Source organism: Eretmochelys imbricata, chromosome 6 (genome assembly GCF_965152235.1).
Source record: "Eretmochelys imbricata isolate rEreImb1 chromosome 6, rEreImb1.hap1, whole genome shotgun sequence".
NCBI classification, from domain to species: domain Eukaryota; kingdom Metazoa; phylum Chordata; order Testudines; family Cheloniidae; genus Eretmochelys; species Eretmochelys imbricata.
Window position 1 is genome coordinate 127,169,999 of NC_135577.1, and position 23,518 is coordinate 127,193,516.

General features: G+C 48.4%; 1 protein-coding gene across 1 annotated transcript in view; it reads right to left on the minus strand.

The window, feature by feature from the left end:
• ATL1 (atlastin GTPase 1) overlaps positions 1-23,518 on the minus strand; it is a 43,322-nt gene that overhangs the window by 19,128 nt on the left and 676 nt on the right. Inside the window, exons 2-6 of the mRNA XM_077820795.1 lie at positions 9,503-9,750; positions 8,141-8,275; positions 6,558-6,662; positions 4,730-4,780; positions 2,399-2,455 (exon numbers count right to left, since the gene is read on the minus strand). Coding sequence (XP_077676921.1) covers positions 2,399-2,455; positions 4,730-4,780; positions 6,558-6,662; positions 8,141-8,275; positions 9,503-9,750 — 596 coding nt within the window. The remainder of the gene's footprint in view (positions 1-2,398; positions 2,456-4,729; positions 4,781-6,557; positions 6,663-8,140; positions 8,276-9,502; positions 9,751-23,518) is intronic.

Consider the following 23,518-nt stretch of genomic DNA (forward strand, 5'->3'; position numbering starts at 1 on the left):
TGCACCCCAGGCCACAGAACCTCGCCCAGTGCCTTCAGAAAGACAGACAATCTCAAAGTGATGGGGAATCTCCCACATCCCTAGGTTAAGTTGTTCCACTGATTAATTTACCCTCAGTATTAAAAATAAACAAACTGTGCACCTTATTTTTAATCGGAATTTGTCTAGCATCAGCTTCCAACCATTAGATCTAATTATGTTTCTTAATGCTAGATTGAAGAGCCATTTGCAATCAGAAATCTGTTCCCATGTAGGTACTTGTAAACCATGATCAACTCCCCTCTTAATTGTCTCTTGGAGGAACTACATTGATGCAGCTTGTGAAGTCTCTCACTGTAAGGCAGGTTTTTCAGTCTTTCAATCATTTTTGTTGCTCTTTTCTGAATCCTTCCCAATATTTCAACATCCTTTTTGCAGTGTGGACACTGGAACTTACCAGACACAGTCTCCAGGAATGGCCCCACTAATGCCGTATTCAGAGGTAACACCAGCTCCTTACTCCTGCTTCATGTTCCCCTGCTTACACATTCCAGGACTGCGTTCATCTTCTTACATAAAGCATCACATGGGGAGTTTGTATTCAGTTCATTATCTACCATTACTCTTAAATCCTTTTCAGTGTCACTACATTCCAGGATGCTGTGTCCCATCCTGGGTTATCTACCTTATTTGTTCCTAGATGCACGACCGGGTATTTGGCTGCATTAAAATGTACGTTGTTCAAATGAGCCTATCTTACCAAGCGATCCAGGTCGAGCTGTATAGCTGCCCTAACCCCATCCTTAGTTATCTCTCCTCACCAGTTTGTGTGTTGTCTGCAGATTTTACCAGTAGTGAATTTCCGTTTTCTTCCAGATCATTGATGAAGATATTGAACAGGACTGGGCCAATCCCTGCTGATCCCACTAGAAACACCCCCATAGGATGATATTCCCTATTTACAATTACTTTTTGTGATCTATCAGAAAACCAGTTTTAATCCAGTTAATAGGCACTACGCTTATTTTGTATCGCGCTAATTTTTTTCAATGAGAACGACTCGTGGGACTAAGTCAATGCCTTACAGAAGCCTGAGCATATTATGTCAACACAGTGGTACCTTCTGATGGGCTCCTAGATCCCGCCCTCTGTCCTATGCCCCAGCCCATGTAAGTGCTTCACCCCACCTCTACTGCTGCAAAAATCTGCTCCCACCTCCTGCACCGCTTTCCAGCCACACAAGCAGGTTCCTGTGCTCACCCAGGGCAGGAACCAAAGGCATACGGCAATATGACTGACTTCGCTCAAAGACAAAGAGACTGGGTGGGCTGCAGATTTAAGGAACTGCTAAGCAACCGCCTCATTATTAGCATCTGCAGCAGCTGCCTGATGGATCAGCTTCTCCATCCCCGCATCATCTGCTTTTTATTTATTCATTCATGTTTGCTTCCAGTTGGAGTGGGCCTGTGAAAGTATGTAATCCTCTCACAGTGCCATTCACTCCTCTGGCATCGCTTGCCAGCTAAAGAGGCTAGAGACACATCCTCCGACGTTCTCCATTTGAAGTGCCTGCATTATTTTGAGTGGGAAATGGAAGTACAAATAAAACGGTTTCTTACCTGTGAACAGAATCTCCTTTAAATTGATCGTTTCCATAGATCTACCCTCTCGGTCATCGGGAAGAATGATTATTAAATGTAATGCCCCTTGTTCTGCAGGGCAGCAGAAATTCCACTGGAACCAAGGGACAGCGCGGAAGTGGGTTATATTCTATAGCTAGTCAGTGTTCTGATCCTGCCCATGTGCTATGCAGTGCTGTCAATGACGTTCCAGCTGATGATCCATCAGTACATCAGCCTGATCTCAAAGTCTTGAATCACACCGTCAGCCGAGGGACGGTACTCTGTGCTGCCTCTGACTGCTGTTCCTGCTTGCTCACTCCCTGGGCTGGAGTACCACAGGGGAAGTGTGCTCAGCCACTGGGAAATTCATCCCCAGGCCTCTGCACCGCTTACATCCTTAAAACAGGGCTCTGTGGGGCTTCAGTGGTGAACGGGGCTGAATTCCACCCATCGCACCTTTTGTCATTAGAGCAAAGCCTCACGGGCCGATAGGCTCTGCCTGGGTCCCTCCAAGCCTGCTGTGTCCAGAATGACGACAGTGCCCAGGGGTCTGCAGATTGGGGAGACTTTAATGGGGAAAACAGCGAGATCTTGGACTTTGCTAGAGAGCAGGGGAACAAGGAGAACAAGGCTTTCTGCCTCTGCTCAGCAAGGTCTCACCGTGCCTTGATTTATTCAGGTTTCCTCTCTCCCCATATCGCAAACAGCAGTGACACCTGCTGGCGAGGCCAAAAGGTTCCTACCAAAGCTAATCTCTGCTAGAGAATAACCTTAACCACGAAGGCCATGTTACTCACCTGGAATGGTTTCAGGAAGGTTTCCTCCATGGCCAGCCTGCCGTATTCTGTAAAGAGCTAAACCAAGGAGCAAAACAAGGAGGGAACTTTTAGTTTCAAAGTCTACCATGCAGTACAGCTCGTCTTGCTCCATGCAAGGGTTGGCATCGCTAATTTGGTTTCTAGGTTTGGTGCTAACAGTGCCGTTTACAGTGCTCTGGCTAAGGTCTGCTTGGTTGTGCATGTTCAGCTCGCAGTTTAGAGGTATATTAAGCTGCTATTAATATCAGCTGTGCTCCGTCTTGACATAGACCATCTCCAAACAGAATTCTTGGTTGCCAAATAAGTGGGGCGGGGGGGTTAATGTATAAATGGACTGAGACTTCTGCTGGTTTGTGTGCTGGCGTCCCCCAAGGCTTCCCATGCTACACCAAATCATCACAAGCCTGGAGCCTTTGACCATTTGAACACTGATGGAAATGAAATTAAGAAACAGGCATTTGCCCTGAGAGGACTGAAACCTGCAGCCTGGGCTCCAAACTTCCATTGATTAAAGACTGCAGTTAGCCCCTAACATCTCGCACAGGTTTTGGATTTGGTGGGGGGGGGGGGCATATCAGCTAGATCTGCAGGTTCTCCAACCTTTGGGCTATTTCTTCTCAACAGAGGCAAAATCTACTACTCACAAGTCCCTAAAAATGGATCCAGATGCTAAAACCCCCCCACCCCAATTTTATTTCAAAACGAGCGGGTTTTTTTGGGAGGGGTGCGTGTATTTTTTTAAAAACTACCCTCAGCAGATATTTACCCTGTAAACTGGGCTGGCCAAAACAATGCAGAAACCATCCTGTGAGAAACCCGAGATGTTCCAAGCTGAATTTTGCTTTTCTTTCTCTCCACCCCCTGCTTAGTTTTTCAATAAGAAAATCCAAGCACACCAAACTACCTAAAGACTTCATCAGAGGATGGATGGGGCAGCCATTACCAAACCATTCCACTAATTACACGCCCCTCGACAACCAGGGCCATATGCCCAAAGTTTAATCAGCCCAGCAGCATCTGTGCCACAATTAGGGATCCCAGTTTCTGAAGTTACAACACCAGTATCCATCCTCCTCTTTGGGCTCTTTCAATGACCAGAAGGAGAATCTGCCACCCAGTGCTACGTAAGCAGTATGACTGCAGTCAACTTTCCACTCATTATGGGCAAGACTGTGGAGGTGGTGAGCTCCCACTCCCGGGTGTAGCCCCATCATCTGCTCTAGGACTACTCAGAGGAGTAAGGGCACTACAATCTGTTCCTATGAGACTTTCCTGGATAAATCTTTGTCTCCCTCTCAGCACATTGATCTGACTGGTGCTAACTGCTCTCAGGTACAATGGTGAAGGGTGGCAGTATAAAACCCTAAGGCCGATAGCTAACTGTTAAACAATGGATATCTAAACAACAGACGCCCTTAATCCCCTCAGACCAAGGGATTTATAACTAACACAGCTGGTTGCTAGAAGTTGCCAGTAAGTAGCTGCAGGATGAGCAGAACAATCCAGTACAGAGCACATTTTTAGCAAGGTCTGGGGGCGGGTACGCTCAAGTGCCCCAGGTAGCTTTGTGCCCTGTTTATTGAAAGCCAGCTAGATGTATCTCCGTTCCCATGTCAGAAGAAGACTGAGCTGAGGAAAGTGGCCTCCGCTTCCTTGGAATTGATTTTTACAGAGAAATCCAAAGCCCAAGGCCCTCCTCAGTTCCGCAGCAAAAGGCTGGAGGAACAGGTACCCACAGAGCTAGAGGGTGGGAAATGTGCCACTTTGCCAATGCAGAAGCACATCACGACCACAGGGCTGGATACAAACAGCTCCCTCTGGTCTTTTGTTACCTTGTTTTATCTTTTGGCTTTTCTCTCCAGCCCTGAGCCTGCGCCCCGGTTTGCCCTCCACATACCCCATCCGAAAAGATACAAAAGAGGCTGTGTCAGAAAGTTAGGTCTCCTTGCTGACCCTGCCATCTGCCGGCTCAGCCAGGACCTGCTCCTGTTCCCATCGAGACAATGGAAGTTCTGCCACTGACTTCTATGCTAGATGGACCAGGTCCAAAGAAGATGGGCTTAAATAGCTTAGAGGAAACAGGTTCCACCCCCTTCGTGACTGTTCCTAACTGCCCATTATTCGCTGCAGAACAATAACCTCTATACCAGATGGGAGCCCTTTGTTACTCTGAATTTAAATGCACGTTTCCAGTGCAGAAGGCAAGCAGGCCAAAATGAGGAGTTTTAGGACAAGCACCACCAATGAAAGCATGATAGATTAATGCCCCTCTTTCACCCCCCTGCCCCGCGAAGGGCACCAGGAGGTTACCTGTAAGTGCTGGAGATCATCTTCTTGAACATTCTGTGATAAGTTGTACACCTGTATTTAAAAGGAAATGTTTAGAGGACTTAAAACGTCCTGCCCTTCCTGTACAGCATTCACAATGGCCTCTCAATAAGCGACATTCTGACTCAAAACCAATATTACATTATTTATTTGTATTACTGGAGTGCCGAGAGCCGAGGCCCGTCAGGGTGGGGCCCCGTTGTGCAAGGCTCTGTACAGACATAGCACAACACTGTCCCTGTCCCAGCAAGCGACCCGTCCAGCAGGTGCTCCTAGAGCCAACACACAGGAGAACAGCTGCTGGCCTACTGTTTGACAGAGGGCCACACCCACACACATCCACACCTGTGGGATAGCTCTGCTCTGGACAATGCACCAGTAGACTGCCATAGGCTGGGGCCCCAGGAGGTGTGGGCCAGGCACTTTGGCCGGTCTTTTTTCCTATTACTTGGGGCAGGAGTGGCCAAAGCTACCTAAAAGTGTGGGGGGGGCCACTGGTGCCTGAACCATGGCCCAGCCCCCCTATGCCACTCTTCCACCTAGGTCCTGCCCCCGAGCCTCCACCCCTTCTCCCCAAGCCCCCCACCCTCAAGCCACCCATTCCTCCCAAGGCCCTGCTCCCACACCATCTCCCCAAAACTCCGCCCCCCCAGCTCCTCTTCTCTCCCTCCCCCCCCCCACTCGCAATTACGGCTGATAAAAAATGATGGGGCCATGGCCCTCTGCCCTCCCGCCCTGTTCTGGCACCCCTGACTTGGGGGGTTGAGCTTGGCGCCATTTGGGCTAGCACTGTCCTCCCGCCTCTGACTGGTCTCCTGCAGGACCCCCGGGCAGGCTGGCTGGGTGCTAGAACAGGGAGACTCTGGCAGCCTAGGCAGAGACGTGTCCCAATATGATACGTGTCTCCTGGGTGCTGACCTATGGCCACTTCCCCAAACGATTCCTCCTCAGCCCCTCCACGTTAATGGGGGAGATTACGTGGCCATCTGCTGTTGTTCCTGCCAACGGGCCTGGCCCTGTGGTGCAATGAGTTCCTCTTCCTCCCAGTCGGAGATGAGGGCCCCAGGAACCTGGCAGACTTCAGCCAGGTCCAGCAGGGACTGGAGCGCGTCTCAATCAGCCCATCCATGGGGAAACGCGCTCCTTCCTGATGCCAGCAGCAGCCCGGTCTTCAGGGTCAAAATGGCGAGGAGGCTACTTGAATTCTGGCCCATAGTTTGCAAGGTGCACTGGGTGTGGGTGTGGCCCTCTGTCAAGGTGCACCCAGGATGAGCAGGGCTATACACAGGGACGTTCGCAGGCATTTAAATTTGACCCCCTTTTGGAGGGGCACATTCTGTGCCCCTGCCAAGGCCTAGTGCTGGAGGAGCTTGCTCTCCCCCCCATCATTCCTGCCGCTGTAAGCCTGGGGTGGGAGGAGCTGTCAGTTCCCACCACAGCCCCGGGTCCGGAGGAGTTCTGTGCCCCCAATGATTATTGGGGGGCCCCTGCTTGTCCCTTGTCCCCCCTTGTGCACTCCCCTGGCTATCCAATACAAGAGACGGTTGTTCTCAGTACCTAGAGGGTTCCTGTAGCTGCAGGACAGAATAGTTCCAGCAGAGAGACACGATCTAGATTTTCCTCACATCCTCCTCCACTCATGTGCCCTCAACTGCCCCATCAGTGGGGCTGTCAGTGGCTCTCGGCATTGGCTAACTCTGCTCCCCGAGAAGTCAGTGACTAGCAGTAGGGTTAAGCCAATGCCGGCAGTTTTAAAAATCCCCACCCACCGTCCTTCAGCGAATGATGCACAGGTTCACCTCTGTATTACCTGGATTGAGCTGATCATCGTGCTAAGGGCAAACACGGTGGCTGAATCGCGCAGCGTCGACTGGCTGTCAAACGTCCCCTGTGTGTCCATCAGCAGCACCACGACCTGCAGAGCAGAGAGGTCGGAATTAGTGCTCTACACGCAACGGAGCTTTTCAATCAAATCGCTCTCCAGCGCCAAACTGCAGTGGAGAAAACCAAACCATGACTATGCCATCTTGTTGGCTGTCTCACGACACGCACCTTGGGCTTGGAAGAAATGAAGCGCCCTGGAATGGAGAGGGAAACACAATCCCCAGAGACTTCGATCTTCAGGTTATAAAGAGAACACAGCTAACTAAGCTTCATTAATTCCAGCCCAAAGATGGGTGGGCCTTCATTTTGGGAGGAACTTTTTAAAACCATTTCCTGTAGCCATGGATGTGTTGTCTTATGAATCCCATTCGTTTCATATCTCAGGAGCCAAATATGGCAACATGCCCACACCCAGTGTAGGGCCCAACCCAACGCCCACAGACGCGTCCCACTGACTTCTCTGGGTGTTGGATTGGGCCCCTAGTGAGTGAAGATGTGCCATTCTCCAGCCAGTCCTACAGGAGAGCAGCAGTATTCGGCAAGGGACCTGGACCCAAGAATCATAAGAACTGCCATACTGGGTCAGACCAACAATGGCCAATGCCAGGTGCCCCAGAGGGAATGAACAGAACAGGTAATCATCAAGTGATCCATCCCCTGTCACCCATTCCCAGCATCTGGCAAACAGAGGCTAGGGACACCACCCCTGCCCATCCTGGCTAATAGCCATTGATGGACCTATCCTTCATGAACTCATCTAGTTCTTTTTTAAACCCTGTTATAGTCTTGGCCTTCACAACATCCTCTGGCAAAGAGTTCCACAGGTTGACTGTGTGTTGTGTGAAGAAATACTTCCTTTTGTTTGTTTTAAACCTGCTGCCTATTAATTTCATTGAGTGACTCATAGTTCTTGGGTTATGAGAAGGAGTAAATAACACTTCCTTACTTACTTTCTCCACATCAGTCATGACGTTATAGACCTCTATCATATCCCCGCTTTGTCGTCTCTTTTCCAAGCTGAAAAGTCCCAGTCTTATTATTCTCTCCTCATACGGCAGCCATTACATACCCCTAATCATTTTTGTTGCCCTTTTCTGAACCTTTTCCAATGCCAATATTTTTTTTTGAGATGGGGCGGCCACATCTGCACACAGTATTCAAGGTGTGGATTTATATAGAGGCAAGAGAATATTTTCTGTCTTATTATTGATCTCTTTCTTAATGATTCCCAACATTCTGTTTGCTTTTTTGATCAGCCATGGGACTCCTGAAAGCAGTAGAGATAGAACGCGGAACAGAGACCGTTCTTGCTCTTTTGGATAGAGATTTAGATACTGTAGTGATGGGTGCATTAGCAATTGCTGAGATCTAAGGCAAATGGCACCAAAGACCATCTAAAGGGATGCTTATCTAGGAAAAAGCAGAGCAGCTATGTTAGAGCTCGGGGCATGGGAACCCAAAGGCAGTCCCCGAACAAAGGGATGTGCTGGCACCGGGCACCCCACGTACCTGTTTACCGTCTGGTTTGTCCACAAGAAAGAGTTCACTCCATATCTGAATGCCAGTTGTCTCCCGCTCAGACCCTCCTCGCCACGAGAAGCCCATCAGCGGTTCGTTGTAATCGCCGAGCCAGTCAATGGTTTCCTGGGAGTGGGGAGAGAAGGGATCACCACAGCCCACGCCCCGGGTTCTTCTCTCACCTGTGCTGCCTCCATTCCACGGTTACTCACGCCGGATGTTTCCTACCAGGAAGCAAAGACTTCACGGCCTCCCCATTCAGTTCTTTTGATCCGCTGGACATGAAGAGGCATCTGAAGGATGGGCCCAAATCCAGGAGCCCCTCCCCAATCACTGTGACAAAGCGGTGGCCATCAAGGATTGCATGCTTGCCGCCGATCCACACCATGCCCAGTCGGAACCCAGACTGGACAGAATTCGGATCCACCTGTTCCGAAATCACAGGCCCCTGACACCCGAGATTCTCCAACGACAGTATGGTACTGACTGCACGCCCCTAAGCAGTACTGATTCTGTCCAGTAGAGGGCAGTGGTACACTTACACTGTAGCAAGTATACAACAGGACTTATGACAACTAAGGGCCAGATTCTCCACAGCGCCCCCTTCGATGTCAGGCACAGGGGAGATGCAGGGAGCCAGCTATGGGTCCCTGCTCAAGCACCAGCTGACCCCAAAGGAATTTAGAACAGCTGAGGTATGCTCTAACTTACACCATTCCTCCTTGGGCTTGGAGTGATGGCTGTGCTCTTCCCCTACCCCAGACCCATCTTCCAGGAGGTCCTCCTTCCTCTACTCCCCCTTCCAACAGGCTGTGTCCCCCTGCTCATATCCCTAAAGACTCGCCCTACCAGGGCAAGAGTATGGAGAAAGTGGAAGCTGGCATAGGGATGGGCAGCCCTGAGGTCCCTTGGCAGCTCCAGTGGGCAGCCGCCACAGTGTTCTCTGCTCCAGCACATAGTGCATCTTGAGGCCCTGCTGGCTGCACCAAAGTAACCGGCACCGCCCAGCAGGGAGCATGCACTGGGATGGCACCAGCCCACTAGTTAGGGAGGGGTACCAGCCTTCCAGAAAAATGCCTCATAGGCTGGGAGCCCAGACTATCACGGAGCTCAGATTTGGATACAGACCTGAATCCAAACTCCCCTGCTGTCACGGGGAATTCAAATCCAGTGGGGACCCATTACAGAGGGGGGCTCAAGTGCCCCCAAAGTGAATGCAGGCTCAGACCCCTCTCCAGTTTGCATGGGAGGGAGGAATCATACCAGAGCAATGAGAAACCCTGCACAGCAAGACACACCAAGACTCCAGGACGGCACAAGGAGGCATTAGTTACATCATGGCTGTACTCATACCTTGTTGTACATGTATCTCAGCATGAAGTCCATCAGGAACGATTTTCCTTTCCTGAAAGCTCCAGCAACAGACACGGCAACTACCTCTTTATCCCTCACGGCCTCAGAGAGCAGAATGCGGTTCAGCGCGGCCTCGTCCAGCTCAAAGGAATGGTCATCTTTAACAATGAGCACCTGGACTGGCCCTGCCTTCTTCACAGCCTCCTCCTCTTCAGAGCTCCACTCGTAATTCTTTTCTGAAAAGCCACCTTGTAAAAATAAATAAATAAAAACCCAAGAGCTGGTACCAACATGTTCAGAAATTAAACTGTGTTTCATTGGCTAGAGATAGGGCCCTACCAAATTCACAGTCCATTTTGGTCAATTTCACAGTCGTGGAATTCTAAAAAAAAATCATAAATTTCATGATTTCAGCTATTTAAATCTAAAATTTCACAGTGTTGTAACTGAAGGGGTCCTGACCCAAACAGGAATGGGGGGGGGTCGCATTGTTGTAGGGGGGGTTGCGGTTCTGCGATCCTTACTTCTGTGCTGCTGCTGGAAGTGACACTGCCGTCAGAGCTGGGCGGCTGGAGAGCGGCAGCTGCTGGCCGGGACCCCAGCTCTGAAGGCAGAGCCGCGGCCAGCAGCAGCATAGAAGTAAGGGTGGCCTGGTAGGGTATTGCCAACCTTACTCCTGCAATGCTGCTGGCGGGGCACTGCCTTCAGAGCTGGGTGCCTGGTAATCAGCCGCCGCTCTCTGGCCACCCAGATCTGAAGGCAGCGCAGAAATAAGGGTGGCAATACCACAACCCCCCTAAAATAACCTTGTGACACCCCCCCCCGCAACTCCCTTTTGGGTGGGACCCCCAATTTGAGGAACACTGGTCTCCGCCGTGAAATCTGTATAGCATAAGCTAAAAGCACACAAAAGACCAGATTTCATGGGGGGAGACCAGATTTCACAGCCCTTGATGCATTTTTCATGGCCATTAATTTGGTAGGGCCCTAGCTATAAAAGATGCCAGGATGGGGCCAATACACTTTTGGCAGGCTTGCCAAACACCGAATACCACTCCTGAAATCTCCTCCAGTACAGTTAGGAACACAGCTGCTCAGACATGACATAAATTCTAATAAAAGCCACCCAGTGCTACTCTTCTGCAATGAAATTCAGCCCTGGGCAGAATGCCCTTAGCAAAGCACATGCATCACTTCAGTCCCTGTGCTGGGGGTGGATTACACCTTTAAGGGACAGTCTGGGCGCAATCAAGGAGCACCCTGCCCTGCTCTATACCAGGAAAAGGAAGCTGAGAATGGGAGAGGGAACCAGCAGCCACTCACCTGACCTGGGTCCTAAATACCTCATTTTCTTCTGACTATAAATTTGGCTGCTCTGGTTCAAGGCTCTGCGGTAAAGGCCTTATTATGATCTGGATTAGATGGCTCCTTTCCCGACCTGATGCCTATGGGAAAGGGAGAAAGCCTAGATATAGGAACTCTGCCAGCTGGGGTCGGTTTGGAGGCCTTCTTAAAGGGGACACGTTTTTTGTTAGTGTGGTTTTTGGTCTCCCCCCTTCTCAGATCCTGGACAGTCCCACTTCAGCCTCTGAAACAGCAGGACTTACGTGGTGCATGGGCCTTGTGTACAGAGGTGAATTTCATCTGTACTGCCAAGCTCTGAGCACCACTCAGCCTTGCAACATTGCACCATCCTTCTGGGATTAACAACCCACTGGAGAGATGGAGAATTGATGAGGCCAGTCGTGCTGCAGCCGAGGCGCTCAACAAGAAACACGGGCACTCACCGTTTCTGGGCAGGCTCGATAAATGGCAGCACGCCAAATACACCATCCCCAAGACAATGGCATTAAGATAATACAAGCTTTTAACGGTCTGCTCGAGATGCTTTGCACATGCCCAGCAGTTCAGGGGAAGGAAGCATTATCAGGACAGCCATCTGCAGAGAACACGGCCATGGTGAGATGGAAGCTTATCGGCCACTCCTCTTTCACCATCCACAGGGTGCTCTCCACAGAAAGAAATCTGGGGTGATTGCCACAGCCCTCCGGTCATGTAAATTCTCCTGGATAGCAGGGAAGGACCCTGTGAGCCAAACGTCCTTCCATACCTCTCTGAGAAGTTCGTGGTTAAGGTTGTATGGGCTGTTCTAATGCCCTTGCGTCAAGAATTTTAAACATGGCGGCCTAAAGTTAGGCTCCTAGTCCCCACTTAGGCGCCTATAAAAGTGGCCTGATTTTCAAAAGTGCTCAGCTCCCATTGATTTCAAAAGGTAGGAGCTACAGTCTACACACGCTTAAAGATGGTCTGGAAAAGGCCGAAAAAAAATCTTCTTGGGCTTCTTTAGAGAGAAAGCCTAAAAGGCTGTCTTGTTTCCACCTCCACCCCCCACTTCTTTTGTGCCCTAGATATAAATAAAAAATAAATAAATGGGAAATGACTGCATTGAAAGGAGTACTGCAGAACAGGATCTAGGGGTTATAGTGGATCACAAACTAAATATGAGTCAACATGGAATACTGTTGCAAAAAAAGCAAACATCATTCTGGGATGTATTAGCAGGAGTGTTGTTAGCAAGACACAAGAAGTAATTCTTCTGCTCTACTCCGCGCTGATATGGAGTATTGTGTTCAGGTCTGGGTACAATGCTTTGGTAAAGATTTGGACAAATTGGAGAAAGTCCAGAGAAGAGTAACAAAAATGATTAAAGATCTAGAAAACATGTACCTATGAGGAAAGATTGAAAAAATTGGGTTTGTTTAGTCTAGAGAAGAGAAGACTGAGGAGGGACAGGATAATAGTCATCAAGTACGAAAAAGGCTGTTATAAAGACGAGGGTGAAAAAATTGTTCTCCTTAACCACTGAGGACAGGACAAGGAGTAATGGGCTTAACTTGTAGCAAGGGAGATTCAGGTAAAACATTAGGAAAAGCTTCCTAACTGTTAGGGTAGTTAAGCACTGGAATAAATTGCCTAGGAAGGTTGTGGAATCCCGTCATTAGAGGTTTTTAAGAGCAGGCTAGAGAAACACCTGTCAGGGATGATCTAAACCATGATTTGAGGACTTCAGTAACTCAGCGAGAGGTTAGGGGTCTATTTCAGGAATGGGTGAGGTTCTGTGCCTGCAATATGCAGGAAGTCATACTAGATGATCATGATGGTCCCTTCTGGCCTTAAAGTCAATGAGTCCAAAGGCTGCCTGAGACCTTTAAAACTCCTTCTCTGGTGAGACAGAGGAGGGAGAGATGAGCTGCTGCAAGGCTAGTGTTAGCAGGGAGATAGGCTTCTCCAGGGTGAGAGGTTGCTCTCCTCCCTACAGGGGAAACAACCAAAACTGAGTGCCTGCTATGGGGAACGACTGACACCCCAGGACCAATAACAAGACAACGCTCCCCAAACAGGGGGCAGGAAAAGGTACCCTCTTTGTTTTGTGTTTGTGAATTTTGTTTGGTGGAGGCGTGCTTCTTGGGCCAGCCCCAGGCCTACCTTGAAAACACTGATAAATAAACCCAGAGGGGGAGACAAACACCCTCCGGAGTGGGGCTAATTTACTTCAGGCCCTGTCACACCAGAGGGGGAAGTGCTAAGCCCAGCGATGGAGGTGGTGTCTTGCAAGTGAAGCTGTAGCTCAGACAACTGATTGACCTTGTCAGTAACTGGCCCAGAGTTACAAATTGTGGGACCCCAAGCTGACAAGGAATGAGCTGCCTCCCCTGCCAGTCCTGGGGGTACTGGGTGACAAATTTCCCCCCTGTCCAATCCTACTCCTTGAATAGGGATTGGGCCCAAAGTATCTCCTCCTCCCTTGAGTCCAACTGCTAGAAAGAGGGTGGAAAGTCCCATTGAAAACTGCAACTTGTTGCTATGGGTTTCATATGGCAGCTAGGTCCTGGAATAAAGAAACAGTGTATAGCTGGGCTGTTGGGTCTTGGTTTCCAGTAGAAACCAGCAGAGTCCAGATGAAGCATTTGAAACAGGGATTTCCAATAGGGTCCCTTGATCCAGGAGCTGTGAACGGGGAAGATCAGGCGGCCACTTGCCGCCTTCTCCTTCTCCCTAGCACCAGAAGTCAGAGTGATCCTCCAGCCCATGTGGATACTTCAGAAGTGCCAGGCCAGACAGCATGGTTGGTATTTCAGAAAACACCTGGGGAAGCGTGCAGAGCTTTCCTTTGCAGATCTTCTGGACATCAGGGACAAAATACAGAGTCTCTACTCAGGTGCCAAGAGCTGCCTGGGTTGGTTTTCCATTGTTCTGTAGATCTGAGTACAGAATGGAGATTATATCAAGTGCTTCTGTGTGCAAATTTCAGCAGTAACACTCTGTTCCTATCACCTGAAAGATAAAACTGTAAGTACTTCCTTGTTTATTATGAACCCTAGAGAACTCCTTTCACCTGTTCGCTGGAGGATACTGATTATTTACCGGATTGGTGAGTCAAATGTTATTTTGTAGGCTGGTTTTGTGTTGCTAGAAATCACACTTTTCTAACTGGTCTTTTTGGCATAGACCAGTTTCCAAGATCTCATAGATCTACCTCCACGAAATTAATTTCTGGCAGTAAAGGAAAAAGAGCTGAGTTTCCCTAACGGCACTTTTGTTTTTGCTGATGTTCAAGCTAAACTCTTCTCTCTGTGCTACGGGTCAGCCTCTCGCTGGCCACCCTTGCAACTGCGTCACTTGTCAAGCTGTTCATTAGTCAACTGCCAGGACTTACTTCCCCATTCTTGTTAATATTATAATTACCATTGATGTGACTAAAACAAGTTCCTCCAAAGCCAGGTGGTAGTCAGGCCTAATTTCCCAGAGGAGGACATAATATGGGAAGATGAAGGAGCTGAGACTTAAGCAGAGCCATATTTGCGATGTCATCTAAGAGATGCAGCCTGCAAGAAAGATATCTGGTTCACCTACTCAGCCCATAGAATGGGCTATATTGCTGCTCCATTATTGTAAATCTAAGGAAAAAAATAAGATCCATTTTCAGTTGTGTTAGGAACGTCTACAAATCAAAATAAACTAAAATGTAATACGCTCCACATTCCTCCGAAATGCTGACACGCAGCTGCAAATGCAGTGTCTGCAGACGAGAAAACTAGACAAACTGTGTATCACTGTGGCAAAAGCTTGGCATTTGCATGCAGCTATGAGAGATCATATTACAGGAATGGGTCTTTGGAAAGCAGTCAAACGTAATCAATTCAGCATTGTGTGTTTCTTGGGAAAGAGCCCCGCCCTGCAGCCCGTACTGACAGGAACGGTCTCAGTAGAGATGGATCCCGTGAGTAAAGGTTCCGCAGCCAGGCTCTTAGAAAACCAGTGTGCGCACGTCTGCTCTTCAAGCGCTACTCACATGAGTCCTTGCCTGCACGACTAAGCCCTTCCTCAGAGAAGTAAGAGTTTGCAGGACTGGGCCTTCTGCCTTTGGAACCTAATCAGCAAAACTGGAGGTCGGCCCATGGATTGAACCTAGGGCTCCTATTCTGGCCTCCTGTCAGTTGAATCATGTGACTGGAAAGATGGTTGGAAATAAGCAAAGAGTGGGGGGTGGGGGGGGAACTTCAGTGAACTACTTTATCAGTCTGCCTTTATTCCTCTGAACTCAAACATGAAACTCCTGCCTCATGCTGCTCATCGCACAAGGTTTTTCACACACGAGGACTAGTCTGAATCCTGCCCGGTTCAGTAGCAATGACGGTTGGGAGTCCTCTTTGAAACTGTCTTTATCCAGACTGTCTACACTGAGAAACCACCACTGTGTTACTAAGAGTGGCCTCAACAGACAGGCCTAGGACTGAATGGTCATGGGGAATAAAATTAAACTCCTCCCCCTAGGTGTGAAAAGAAAAGGAGTACTTGTGGCACCTTAGAGACTAACCAATTTATTTGAGCATGAGCTTTCGTGAGCTACAGCTCACTTCATCAGATGCATCTGATGAAGTGAGCTGTAGCTCACGAAAGCTCATGCTCAAATAAATTGGTTAGTCTCTAAGGTGCCACAAGTACTCCTTTTCTTTTTGCGAATACAGACTAACACGGCTGTTACTCTGAACCCCTAGGTGTGATCTCTCTAAGATCCTTCTGGAGAGGACTTCAGGCTCTAGGACAGGGAGTCTGGCCCTTACAAACGACATCAATGAAGGGCTCTTACTCAGACTTGGCCTACCCCCATTTTAACTGCACGTGTTTTACTCAGCCCTGCTCCTGCGGCCGGGGTTCTGCTCACTCTGCTCATGCTGAACGAACACAAAGCAAGCCAGCCAGTCAGCTACTGTAATGTGAGTCCTCAAGGGCCTGGAAGAGGCAGCTTCGTTTTGAGCCTATGGCAGAGCTGAGTGGTAGCAGAAATCTCATGTCCTGTTCCTCGAAGGATGCTTGCCCAGAATCCTGCATTTTAGCAGCCTGCTTGGAAGTTTAAGCAAAATGGTGAAAATGAAGATTAAATTGAGACGCTACTGGACAGTGTGCGGGGAGGAGGGAGAGAAAGGGGTGGGTGATCTGGACAGCTGAGTTGCTCAGTTCCCTCAGGGAGGGGGATGCAGTGAGGTGGTTGTGAAAGTTGGAAAGGACTGGCTGGTAAAGCTCTCTTTTTGACGGTCTCAAGCTTTGGTTGCTCTAATAAATTTGTTAGTCTCTAAGGTGCCACAAGTCCTCCTGTTCTTTTTACAGATACAGACTAACACGGCTGCTACTCTGAAACCTGTCATTATGCCAAATATATATAGTATTAAAAATGGCACACTTCAGGGAAGGCTTATCAGCCCAACCTTCTTTAATATTATGATAAATGATCTTCCCAAACAAATAAATGCTGGGGAAGTGCCACTCAGTTGGCAGGTGATTGTGCTCTGTGGCTTAGGAACAGGAATACTGAGGCGGCAGAAAAGAGAATCAAGAAAGCATTGCAAGTTACTTCAGACTGGGAAAATGCCGGGGGGTTTCAAGTTCTCCATTACTAAAATTGAAAGAATTGACCTTTACAAAAGGGAACATAGGCGATGACTCCGTGGGTGCTGGAGCACCCACAGGGAAAAAATGGTGGGTGCTGAGCACCCACCGGCGTGCCCCGTGGATCAGCACCTCCCCCTCCCTCCCCATGTTTCCCGCCCACCGCAATCAGCTGTTTTGCGGCATTCAGGAGGCTCTGGGGGAAGGGGGGGAAGAGCGAGGATGCGACGCGCTCGGGGGAGGGGGCAGACCTGGGTGGGAAGAGGTCGGTCTAGGGGTGGAGTGGGGGCGGGAAGAGGCGGGGCAGAGTGGGGCCTTGAGGGAAGGGATGGAATGGGGGTGTGGCCTGGGGCAGAGCCGGGGGGCGGTCATGTGCCCCCCCAGCACTTTGTAAAGTCGGGCGCCTGTGAAAGGGAAAGCTACAAAAGGATGTAAACTGTATCAGTATGGAGAACAAATAGATAAAGTTAGAAGGTTTAAATTCCGTGGGGTAATATTTGATACCAAATTACTTTGGAAAAATTTTATATAGAGTTAGAGTATGTTAAAGATAAATGCAAAGGAAGGATCAGCCGACTGAAAAGTATTTCTGGGACTCACTGCGGGGTGGGGGCAGAGAAGAAAGCACGGCTGCTGGCATACGGAGCCTCAATCAGCCCAGTTATCGACTATGGCTGCCAAGCTTTTGGGTCAGCATTAAAATCAGAACTGAAAAAAATCTGATTTAATACAAGCCCAGGCACTGTGAGTTGCGTGTGGTGCATTTATTAAAACACCCATATGCACGCTACACACAGCTGCTAGTGAAATGCCAGTTACACTATGAATGAAACTACTGGACCTAACTTTCTGGGCCAAAGTTAATGGGAATTAGAAGGATGAAAGTACCAAAGAACTATATCAGGATTGTTGGGAAGTCAATAGGCACGTGCCATGGGATGTATTTACCCCATGCTAGCCTGGCAACCAGGGGGTTAATGCAGGAACTGCTGGCCAGCGCTGATGGGCAGCCTCACAGCAGCTGGGAGAATGAAAGAGCTGAGAAGCAGAAGGACAAGGCAGCTACCAGAGGAGCAAACAGGCACGGAAACCGCCCTGAGACAGCCCCCAGAGCGGGGACGACCAGATCTACAGGCTGGAGAAGCCCACAGAGCCCTGGGGGATAGGAAGGAGCTCAGGACACAGCAGGAGTTACCAAGACCTGATTCTGCCTGTCTAGTTCAGGGCCCTGAGCTGGAACCTAGTGGAGTGGGTGGGCCTAGGTTCCTCTACGGAGCCCTCTTAAGAGCCAAAGGGGTTTCTAGCTCCCCTGAGTATCAGGACCAGCTGACCCCCGCCCCCCCAGTATAAGGAGAGAACCCACACCCCCAGCAAGACTGATGCTAACACCCTTCTTAGCCCAGAACGGGGCTAACATCGAGACTCAGGCAAGAGGAACTGATGGGCCACCCTGCCAGATCGAGCGAACCCTGTGCAACACTCCATCTGACCAAAGGGGGCGCTGTCGCACCAGCCCACCAGCCCACAGAGCCCTATAGCCCACCATTCTAGAACTCCGCATGCCGTTCGAGTTAAAATGTACACGCATGTGTTGAAAGATCAGGAAAAGCTAAACAAAGTCAAAACTTCAAGTCATGGGGAAATTAGTAATGGACGGGAAGCCGCACGTTTGAGTGTGGATTTGGATTTATTTTACAAACTTACATGTAAAAAGGAGACAACAGGTATAAAAAATGAAGTGTACCAACATACAGATGAAAAGTGAAGTCATTTTTGTCAAATATATACAAACGGGTCCAAAAAAAAAATAATAGGAAGAGCAGGGACAGCATATTGTCTACCAAAATTTGCCTAAAAGAATATCTGATTTTGTAGCGGTCACGACAGCTGAGCTAGTAGCAATAATTAAACTAGATCTAGGCTGGACCACCAGCCATGGTGGTCATTTTTTCAGACTCAGTATCAGAACTTATGGCAGTAAAAAAGGGTGTCTCTGTATGTAAAAGTGATTGAATCAGTGAAATTACATTTCTAATAACAGAGTTAGTACAGATGGGGATACAAATAGCATTAGCCTGGATCCCCAGCACATATCAGGATAACAGGGAACGAGCTAGCAGACAAAGCAACTAAAAGCTCTACAAGAAATGGAAGGATTGACACAGAAATACCCTTGAGTAAACAAGATCCCAAAAGCCGAGTACAGAAAAATTTAAAGGAAGAATGGCAAAAAATTTGGATCAGTGAAAAAAGAAGATTTACAACAGGATTGCTTGTCCTACCTGAGTTCCAAAACGTGTGGTTACATAGTCACTTGGCATTCAGCATGCTGGTGCACGAGTCCCGCTCCAGAGCCTGGTTCAACCATTCGTGTCCACCATATTTGCCTGTTTCACCATACACTGCTTAGATGCCCAAAACTGATGTGCAATGATTTAACATCTGTGAACCTACACAGTCTAGCCTCTGTCTCTATGAACTGCCATTGTGCAGCCTGTGTCGCTCAGACACTGGGAACGCATGGTACGTGAAACAACAGAACCCGAACGGTATTTGAAACCACAGTAGCAAGTTGTAGAATACTTTCTACCATGACTAGGTACACATTGCCCATCTCATTTTAGAGATGTATACGGTGACAAGGGTGATGTCTTTAAAATCTTGTGGCCGGAAAGGGCGACTTTGGCACAGAAAAGCAGATCTCCCTCCTAGGAGGCAGTGGAAGGGTTCTGTCACTTGTTAATGGGCACCAGCTACGCTACTGTTCAGCAATCTCCCAAAACCAATTTCAGAAAAGAGCCTTGGCCTTGGCTCTGACAGGATTGTGGCCACTCCCGTATCTTGTTTCAAAATAAGAGTCAATGCCAGTGATTACCACTGCAAGGGAGAAAGAGAGGACTTGATTGGCACCCACTGATATCAAAGGAACCCCACTGAAACAGAGGGCTAATATAGGAGGGGCACCCAGGCTATGCATGGTAGTGGGTAGTGTCTTGTTGAGGTGCAAATGCTGGGGATACTAACTGGAATCCATGTCTCAGCCTCAGTGGCGGATTAACGGGGGCCTGTGCCCAGGGGCCCCACCCAATTTGGGGGCCCCCATGAGTGCCGGAACTGTGGCCCCACACCCTGCTCCTACTCTTTCCCCTGGGGCCCTGTCCCCTGGCCAGGCCGGAAGCTGGAGCCGGGCCAGAGCTGCCCAGGAAGCTCAGATCACTGTGGGAAGCCCTGGACCCTCTGCTTAAATAAATTTGGTCTAACCCCACAACCGACATCCACATCCAACAATCACAGCTCTACAAATGTTGCCTCCTGGCGAGTATATTTCCCATCAGGCACTAGGTCTTCTCCCTCTCTCAGCAAACCTCCATGTTTTTAATTGATTTCTTTTTACCTTTTTGTTGTTACAATACCCTCCCACCTGCTGAAAATAAACCAGATCACTTGGTAAATGTGCCATGAAATTGCATGAGATGGCACGAAATACATTTTAAGGAAATATGTATTTGTATTGGTTGTTTTGTTTGAAAATATATTTTACCGGCTTGACAGACCTTAATGTACTCTCTGGAGTCATTTCTCTGTTGGGGAAATTTGTGATTAGCTACTTTATTACTGTCATACCAGAGCCTCTATGAAATGCATATATTTCTCAAGCATGCTATACTAGGCTAAGAACTGCCATGTCTTTTTTAAAAGGAGTATGTGTAGCAAGGATTTCCAAAAAGAAATAGCATGGGGCTAACACCTCCCTCACAGGGGAGAAGCCCACAAAGCGAGCAAGAAGCTCTCCTGGAATTCCCACAGCCGTTTTCGAGGCTTGGCCAGCCCCACAGAGCGGGGAGCGCGGGGCAGTGCTCTGTGCCACAAGAGGCCAGATCCTCAGATAATTGCCACAGCTAGAGCTGGAACAATTTTCACCAACTGCCCCAATCTCTCCAGATCCAAGTGGCTTTTGAAGGTGAATCAATGGACCTCCAGCGCCCCTGCCCTTTTGCTTCCCATGCTACCACTGGCTGACTCACCCCACAGCTGTGGAGGGGCCCAGGACTATTAATGCTGCCCCTGATACCTGTGGGCTCAGCAGAGGATGACACAGTAGAATGTAGCTGCTTCCATGTGCCACTCCCTCTACCCCACCCCAAATCATGCAGCGAGCAAAGGGAGGAGCTTCTACGAGTTAGGGGATGATGCCACGAATTCCAGCTCCCCACCCCCGCCACTGGGCCAATCCAATAGACCTTGGACCCTTCCAATAGAAGCAGAGGTTCTGATCCAGACCTTGGTTATTTTTAACCAAATTTATTTATTTAACCAAATTCTGGTTAAATTCTTGGCCAAACGTTCCTGCCCCAACACCCACCGTTGGAGCTGCGCAGTAACAACAAGAAAGCACAAGAACCAGGATTGTCAAAAGTGCCTGCTAACTCTGAGTGCCCGACATCAGAGGTGTTGTCAACTCTTGCAGTTTTCCTTGACTCTCGCTGTGGTGGGGTATACAAACCCCACACTGGGCCCGAAGGGGTTAAAAGGCAATACCGGGCCCAGGTAGCCCTGCCCAGCATGCTCCAGCTGGAGGAGCTGGTTCAAAGGAGCTCAAAAGCCTAGGCTACAGGACAGACAGACCTTCCCTGGAGAGCCTGACAGAAGGTGGAGCCTGAGAGTGGACCACAGAGCAGGTAAGGCAGAGCCTTCTTCACACACACTTCCCCTTTCAGGTGGAGAAGGTCCTGCTCACTTGGACTCTTTTGTTAAGGCATTGACTGTTTGGGCTATATGGGCCACACCCCAAACCGAAGGAGCACATAGGTAAGAAATAGCCCAAGGTAGTGCACTTAGACTCTCTGAAGGAAGGACCCTGCTGATGTTGCTTCCCAAGGGCCTTGGATGGGACCCAGTGGAAACGGAGGACCTGGGGGTTCCCCTACCATGTCCCCTTTAATGGCAAAGGCCCAGATGTGTGTGGAAGCCAAAACAGTCCTGGCCTAAGGTTGGGAACCAGGCGTCTCTACTGCTGTGACAGAGAGACAAGGGGCTGGAGGTCAGGTGCACTAGCTGCTAGGCTGCCTGGCCCACCGAGCACCCTTTCACACTTGCAACATTTGGTGTTTTTCTTAAAGCTGTTGCTGCTGGAATCAAGATTGCCTGTGAATCTCAGCTTTCTTTGTGCATGGGGGGTGGGGGGGAAGTAGATTTCTATCCATCATTGTTGCAGGGAAAATGCTTGAACATGTGACCTAATGCTCCCCAGAAGCCAGAAGGTGAAGAAAAAGAACTCATTATTTATTACTTTGGCTTAAAAGATCATAAGACTTTTTAACGATGATTTTTGAAAGCTTGGATCAGCATTTGAGACACCCTGAAGGGGCCTAATTTTCAGAGGATGGGTTCTCAGCACTTTCTGAAAATCAGACCCTGTTGAGGGCTCTCAAAATCACAAGTCCACATCCATTTTGAAAAGCTTGGCCAAGAAGCCTGAACCTGCTTGTCCCTTTCATAGTTATAAACACTGAATTATTTCAATATGGGCCTTTCTTATTCCAGAACTGAGTCCTTTATATGATATGTTCCGATCTGTGTTGTTTTTTTTAAAATTTATTTAATGAGTGCATTATAAGCCTCTACAGGCAGAGATTTCTAATGACTTTACCCTAGTGGCAGGCAGCACTGCTGAACATATGCAAGTGAAAACTACAAAAGATTTCAAAAGAAGGATATGTAACCTCTGTAACCCTCAAATCAAGCTTGCTGAGTTTTAAAGAACCCATTAGGGCTCAGACTAGCAGTCCTTAGTTAGGCACAACCAAGGACTGTATTCTGTTACTTAAAGAAAAAATATGTCTGCTATTTATATATACAGCGCTTTCTTAAGGGGTGAAATTCACCCTATAGCAGACAGCAGTTGTGAGGTCTATCCACCACTTAACACTATATGCTCAAGCGACCCATAAACTTTGTGTTGGCCCTCGGTAAATTTCACCCTTCATGAAAGTATTATGTTGACAGGTGTATTCAGGGGTACATGTACGTTACAGGAAGCTAGTTTTGATAGCAAATGAGAGGTAATTATTTTGGGTTCTGAACAATTGTTTTCCTAAAATTGTTCTTTAATCTCTTAAATGAACAGATCTTTTTACCAAGAGACAAGAAGGGAAAGTTTATACCAAGCAGTTAGCTGGGGAACTATCAGTCATGACAAAGAGGAGCTAACTAGAACAAAGCTTATGCTATTTAAAAATCATGTTCTTTTTTTTAATACACGTAAGCACATTTTAAACACAGCCAGAAGCTTTCTGCAGAGCCCCAGTCTCCTGCATTGGCAGCTGGGCTAAAGAAACTGGCATTGGAGGAGCCATTACAAAGAGTGATGTGACTACACAATATTGCAGCCACTCACACAGTCAAAGAACATCACGGGGGCAGGGGACAGGTCACAGTTTTTATTGCTTAAATGTACATTTTTATTTCAGGGGACCTTCTTCTAATAAAAAAGCACCAGCATTTAACACTCAAGTTATGCCTGCAATATCCGCATGCAAGGCTGAGTGTGCGTGAAATCATAGTCTAGGAATATACCAGCCTCTGTGGGTCTCTTAGGCTGTGATTTTGATCTGTCGCTGGAATGCAGCAAAAGGTGACTGATCCCATTTCTACAGTAAAGATCCCCTTAGATTCATAAATGGTCCTGGGTACTTTCCAACTTCCAAGACCCCAGCTGAGGCCTTGATTCTGCAAAATGCTCGAGCATGAGCCTAAGTCACATTTACTTCAATGGAACTTATGAACGTGCTCACAGTTTAGCACGTATTTAATGGATTTGCTGGACTGAGGCTTTTCTTAAGAATCTGATCTATTATTTAACTCTATTTAATTCTGTCCATTCCTTTGAATGTTCTTTTCGCTGATGGCAGTGGAGTGAAAAGAACATATGGAAATAACATATCTTTTTGTGCAATACTGCAATGGGACACCAAGTAATAGGAATAATTTAGTGCGATACAATTTACAGCTATTGCAAAACTCATCAGAAGCTCTTCCCCATAGTAGAGTGCTAAGTTCCCTCTAGGG